This window comes from Xiphias gladius, chromosome 20 (assembly GCF_016859285.1).
Source record: "Xiphias gladius isolate SHS-SW01 ecotype Sanya breed wild chromosome 20, ASM1685928v1, whole genome shotgun sequence".
Classification (NCBI taxonomy): Eukaryota; Metazoa; Chordata; class Actinopteri; order Istiophoriformes; family Xiphiidae; genus Xiphias; species Xiphias gladius.
In genome coordinates, this window is record NC_053419.1 from 13,122,755 (window position 1) to 13,129,237 (window position 6,483).

At 41.6% G+C, this 6,483-nt stretch overlaps 1 protein-coding gene across 1 annotated transcript; it reads right to left on the minus strand.

The window, feature by feature from the left end:
- Window positions 1-614: 614 nt before the first annotated feature.
- LOC120806694 (synaptic vesicle 2-related protein-like) lies at window positions 615-6,360 on the minus strand. The gene is made up of 16 exons (XM_040158071.1): window positions 6,299-6,360; window positions 5,958-6,076; window positions 5,155-5,240; window positions 4,967-5,065; window positions 4,794-4,865; window positions 4,564-4,688; window positions 4,410-4,473; window positions 4,165-4,290; window positions 3,958-4,086; window positions 3,780-3,853; window positions 3,356-3,432; window positions 3,159-3,263; window positions 2,582-2,693; window positions 2,399-2,480; window positions 2,221-2,310; window positions 615-1,426 (listed from the first exon to the last, which is right to left on the minus strand). The coding sequence occupies exons 1-16, from the start codon at window positions 6,358-6,360 to the stop codon at window positions 1,223-1,225; spliced, it is 1,626 nt and encodes a 541-aa protein (XP_040014005.1). The 3' UTR covers window positions 615-1,222.
- Window positions 6,361-6,483: the final 123 nt, after the last annotated feature.

Genomic DNA, 6,483 nt, shown 5'->3' on the forward strand with positions numbered 1-6,483 from the left:
CGGCGAAATCGCCAAATATTTTCCCGATCTGCTGATTATTTTCTAGATTCGTTGTTTGGTTTCTGGGATCTGACATCAGAAAACAGTTAAACACCGCCATAATTCGCCATAGTCCAAGGTGATGTCATAAAATGCCATGTTTTGTCCCACCAGCCGTTCAAAACCCCCAAATAATCAACTCACTATAATGTTAACATACAGAAAAGCTGCAAATTTTCACATCTGAGAAGCTTAAGCAAGAGAATATTTGGATTTTATATATAGTTATATAAATGATAGGCTAGTAAATTAACTTCATGTCAATCAAGGGCTGCAGCTAATGATTGTTTTTATTATTGATGAACTTTGCCAATTATTATCTCAATTAATCGTTTTGTCTATAAAATGGCAGACAGAAGTGAAAAATTCCAGTTCTAATTGCCCGCTCCCCAAGGTGAGGTCTTCAGAAGTCTTATTTTGTCCGACTAACAGTCCGATACCCAAAGATATTCAGGTTACTATCATGTATGACAAAGAAAAGCATGAAATCATCACACTTGAGAAGGTGGAACAAACAAATGTTTGGTATTTTTACTTCAGAAAAATGACTACAACAGTAACTTGATCATCAAAATAATTGTCAAATCATTTTTTGCCGATCGATTAATCAGCTCTAGACTAATCGATTAATCAACCAATCGATCATGTAGGCCCATAATAACAGAACCATGTATATCTGAGATATACTCTGAGATTTACTGACAAAATGAAACAAAGCTTAAGGCAGATTGACGTGCTTAAATGGACAAAAGACACATGGCTTCATACAAAAATAAATCCAAGAAGTAATCTTTATCTAAAATGTATAAAATAAAATTCTGAGCCTCTTGAGGGCAAGGCTTGAAATGTGTAGCTCTAAGCAGAGCCTGCAAAGAACATCTTCATTTTCCAAAATGTCCCTCTGTTGGTTCTCATGGCCTAAATGGAAGAGAGGATAAACAAACCAGTCCAAGTCCAAATGTGTTTCCGCTCTCATTAGACATGGGCAGTAGGCCTACCCTCAATTATCACTCCCTGCCTTTAATGAGATTGTCCCCTGCTGCTCTTCACCCATCATCGCTCAGATGATTCAGTCCATAGTTAAAGAGACAACTGCGGCATCTGCAGCAGCCTGGGAGGTGACAAAATATCCCCCTTTCAGTGTTTTTTTTTTCTTCTTTTTTTCTCCTTCCTCCTGGTCAATCTAACCCTGGTCCGAGGAGTGTGTTGTACCATTTGACTGGCTGGTTGCGGCGGTTGTCTGTCCCCCGGCTTCCTGGTCGAGACCGGATTCCTGCAGACCCCTGCCTAACGTCTCAATAGGCAGGATCAAGCACACAACGCCAGCCAGCAGACAACAGCCACAGTACAACGACAGGCTCAAATACAGTGACGTTCTGAGCATCACCTAGAATGAAAAACACAAACAGTGAGGAGCCTGGCAGAGAAACGTACGGTCTCGTCTGAAGGAGTCGGATATCACACTGGCCGTGGAAATATTTTCTACATTTAAATCTGCAATCCGGCATCACAATAATTCACAATGTATTCAAGCTATTATTTCATGAAAATTAAAAGTTCTTCAGGATATATAGCATACATAGCCACTGGCTTACAATAAAGTCACATGTCATATGGCACAGTCTAACCTTTAAGTGACAGGCAGCAGCACAGTTAACCTTAAGATGTTGATGTCAATACAAAATACTTACAGATTAAAAAGATTAATTTAATACAAATAAATATAAATTATATATACATTTAATATAAATATTTCCAAACAATAATTCCTAATAATCTTGCTGAACCTCTGGGTTTTTTTTTGTGTTGAACACCATTGTAAGGTCAAAATTCCTACTCAACACACTTTGGTCAGTTACATGGTATCTTTAAAACTCATGGTAAGATTTGAACAAAATTTTATAGGTAATATTTTGTCATCTGAACATTAATCCTAATGTTTTTGTTTATCTCCCGGTCTTAAAGACGGAAAAAAACTAACTTGGAGATACAAAATGGTTACCTGACACGCTAATAAATAAAACTGCAGCTAGTCCCAGTACAGAAACTAGAAAAACGAACGTGAATTTTGAAGAAATGTCCTTAAAGCACCAGTGACGCAAATTGACTAGTTGTCATTTCTCAGATGCTTTTTTCAGTTTCTTTTCCCAAGTACCATCAGAGATAGTCACTCCTTCATACCTGTGCCACAAAGGGGGTGATCAGGGCACCCATCCTGGCCATCGCACTGGAAGTCCCCATTGCTAAGGCTCGATTTTCTGTTGGAAACACCTGGCGGGAAAGAGGAGAGAGCATTTTGTCTGAACATATTATTAAATATGTTGAATGTAAAAGATGGTAAAATGGTACATAGACCTACCTCTGGTGTGTAAACAAAAACAACTTGGTATCCTCCAGAGATAAAGGCTCTGGCAACAAAGATGAAGATTGTAAGAGCCGTCCTATATGAACAAAAAGAGAAACGCAGAGAGTTGAGCAGAGTCTCTTAATGTATTGCCGTTGTTCCAATCTGACAAAATAAAGCACCCAGAGACAAACTTACCTCCCAACACAAGCATATAAGGGCAGAATGCACAAAGAAAACATGAAGAAACACAGTGCCATGCTCTTCTTCCTACCAATAAAATCAACTGCCAGAACGATAACTAAAATACCTGAAACAAAAATGAAAAACATACAGTTAACTGCAGCAGTCATCTGTAAAGACACAGTGAGGATAAATTATAATTCAGCAGCCTAGGTCACTCCCTTAAACAAAACATTTGTTAAGCTCATTTAAACACTTTAAACCTGTTTTCTCAAGGAAGTCACCTTGAGACTTATGTGCACCAAATGCTTGTCAAACCTTTTGAAGTTTGACCTGAACTTATGGTTCCTCAGTTCTATTCTGTATATTCTATGAATACAGAAATGAAGTTACAAAATTCAGCAGGTCTTGAGTTTCCGTGTCGTCTCAGATTTTTGTTACAGTATGATTTATGGATGATGAAGAAATAAGGAAGCACCCTCTGTGTATGGGCTTAACACCATTCTTGGCAACAGCATCATGAAATGTCTTTACCTTACAGTTCCAATTACACACTACAGCTCCTAGAAAATGCTAATAGGGAGCATTTCACCTGGGAATTCGGCCAACGTTGTCCATAAAAGGTCTTTGTAGTCAGCTGATGTCAAATATTTGCACTCCAGATTACAGCTCGGTTCAATCTTGGCCCCTTGGGATGCTACAAGGAAGTAAGGCAGTTATATTTTGGTATTTGTTTAAAATTATGACAAAAGGTCAAAAGCGGATCTACCTGTAGCAGCTGTTACTTACCCCCACATGGATCTCCAGTTTGGAACATCACAGTTGTCAACAAGACTATCCCGTAGTAGGAGAAGGCATATGCAAACCTTTGGATAAAATAATAATACAGTATTCTAGAAACTAAGTCATGTACAAGGAGTTGAAAATAAAACATAAATACTGAACACAGATTTACTGAAGGAAATACACAACTTAAGCAAAATATCAACTGAAGGAATAAAATTCGTAAATCACTGGGATAAAACTGTGCATAATCCCAACAAACTGACCCCAAACCAACTCGCACACAGTGAAGCAGGTGGTTCCCAGGGCAGTTACCTGCTTTGCGTGGTTGGCAGTCCAGCCTTGATTAAATAATAACCTTTGATCAAAATGCCTGATTAAGGAAAGCTGATGGAGATGACAAAGTAGAAAATGTGTTACTTAAACTAACCATACAAACCACAGGAGAAGAGTAGTCCTCCAATACTGAGGAGTGAAGAGATCTTTGATCTGTCCACAGTCATTCTGTAAAATTAAACATAGAAGGCGTATCTATTTAAATATCAACAATTACGCATTGTATTGGACACACATCTTTTTCACATCCTGTAACACACCTTTAACCTCACCTGTTTATAAGCAACCATCTTCCCTTTAGGCATGGTCTTGCCATTCCCTTTGGCGATGCGTGTTAAAGTTGCCATGGCCTTTTCTCTTTGTCCCTTCAGCATGTTAAAACGGGGACTTTCGGGCAGCCACTGTGGGAATAGGAAAGGTCAGCTGAGAGTTTGACTCCGGCTGGTTTTATTTTAGGGATCTCTATTACACATACGTACAAAGCAAAAGCAAACAAAGATCGCCATTGGTAAAGTGGACAGGCCGAGCAGCCACCTCCAGCCGAGAGTGGGCATTATCCACAGGGCCAGGAGGACCTCGAGCACAGAACCAATTGCCCAGAATACCTTATGCACACAGACACATAAATCAGATGTGAATGAATGAGCAGTTTACTCAATCAGGTCAAAGATTCAATGCTGAAATACAGTGAAGTCATGCGTCAATAACAAAATCACCACAGTACCGCAATCATCATGATACACATGCCTCTGAACTTCACTGGGAGGAATTCAGAGTAGAGCGTCACCCTAAAAAGAGACTGAATATTAGTCCTAGCTGTTAATTACTAATGAATCATTAATGCATCTCGTCATGAATGAGGGAAGCAGTGAATTTACGACTGAGGAGCTCCTCCGATGCCAAAGCCCACGAGGCCCCGCAGGACCAAGAGCCAGCCGTATACCGGAGCAAAGGCACTGGACAGGCCGTAGTACAGAGTCCAGCACATACAAAGTGTCAGACCCTGTTTACCGAGGGAACATATACAGAAAGAACACAAGTTAAACATGAGATAATGTACAAAAATCACAAAAGCATATATGATAAACCCAGATATGAGACTACTCACAACTTTTCTGCCATACTTGTCAGACACATACCCCCATACAGGTGAACTGATCACCATCCCAACAAACACCACCTGAGGCAAAAAAAAAGAAAAAGAAAAAAGCATCTGAGTACAAACATTAACACACAAACAAAAATCAACAAGCTGTAGAACAGCAGCAAAAGGGACTTTACCGATGTAATGAGAGCCACCTTATAGCTGGACAGCCTCCACTCACAGTGCAGCTGGGGCCCCAAGATGCTGAGGATCATCATCTCCATGGAGTCTCCTATCTGCACTCAGAGAGGCATGGCGCTACATGAGAGACGCACAGTAACGGGGAATCAGAGAGAGGACCTTTCCATATACGTTCTTGTCTCACCCATGACAGTCCGGTGAGGAGGGAGATTTTCCACTGGAACTTCCCAAAACCGATGGCCTCCAGTGCATCGTCTACTGTAAAGGTTTCTGTAAAAAAAAAAAAGGGACACGGCAGTCACTGGGAGTGCGCTCTCACCTGTGAAGGAATGATACAGAATCTCTTGAGAATCAAAACAAGCAAGACGTAATGCCACTATGCAGTATATGCTACAATATCGGATATTAAACGTTCAGAAAAGGTGCTCAGCGATGATGCTGGGAGCTGATAGTGTGAGTGACTCCTCCTGGACAACAGAAGCTGATCAGTACACAAACTCTGAGGAGAGTTATCAACAATTAACAGTGGTGGAAAGTACATTTGCTCAAGTATTGTACTTTACTACGTTACTGAGGTATTTGTACTTAAGTATTTCCATTTTGTATACTCCTCCTCTCCATCTCACAGGGAAATCTTGCACTTTTTACTCTACACTATACTTTTTCACCTCTCAAATTAAAATGTCTACGAACAAAACATACGGCATCACCAGTGAATCAAATGTGATGCACTGTTTTAGGTCAAACTACCGCAAGGCATGTGAAGCAGGTGAAATTCGCCCCGCCCAGTCCAACTGGAGCATTAAAGTACTGCTCACACGTGAATGCATCAACAAAAATGATCCAGTAACATAGCAAGCTGTTTGCGCAAGACATGTGCGTTACGATTGCTTTCATATTTTATATTTCAAGTCCATTTTACGTTCGCTTTCAGACGAAATAAAGATAAGAAACTGGATCAACTACAACTACTAGTGTTGTACAAACCTTCAGTTTTATCAGATCTATATCTGGATGTGGACTGCCCGGCCGCCGGGGCTGTGGTGCAGGTCTCGCCCACCGTGCCCTGGGACTCAGCACCGCGACCCACTGAATCTGCCTCGCCCCTACATGTCAAGACGCACGGAGAGGAGAAATTTCGGGCACTGTTAGGCACGAAAGGCTGCTCCTAAAACTTTACCAACGACTCGTCGCCGGACACAAGAACACAAGTCTGCCACAGAGGGGGGCGCGCACGGCCCTGGCGGGGTTATCTCAGAGTATGTTCATGTTCAGCATCTCGGTACCCTGCAGAGATCACAATCCTGGCATCATTTCGTGGTTTTCACCTTGGCTCGGGGATCTTCCACGGCTTGTAAGCGACCCTAGCCGGTCCGCGCCAACGGTCCATCTCGGCGTCAGCGTGGAGACAGCTGCGACGCTCGGCACGTCTGACTTAAAAGCTGGTCTGACCTGCAGGTGCCGTGACCTCTGGGCTTTATCCCACAAAGCGGGTTTGAACAGAGATCTCACT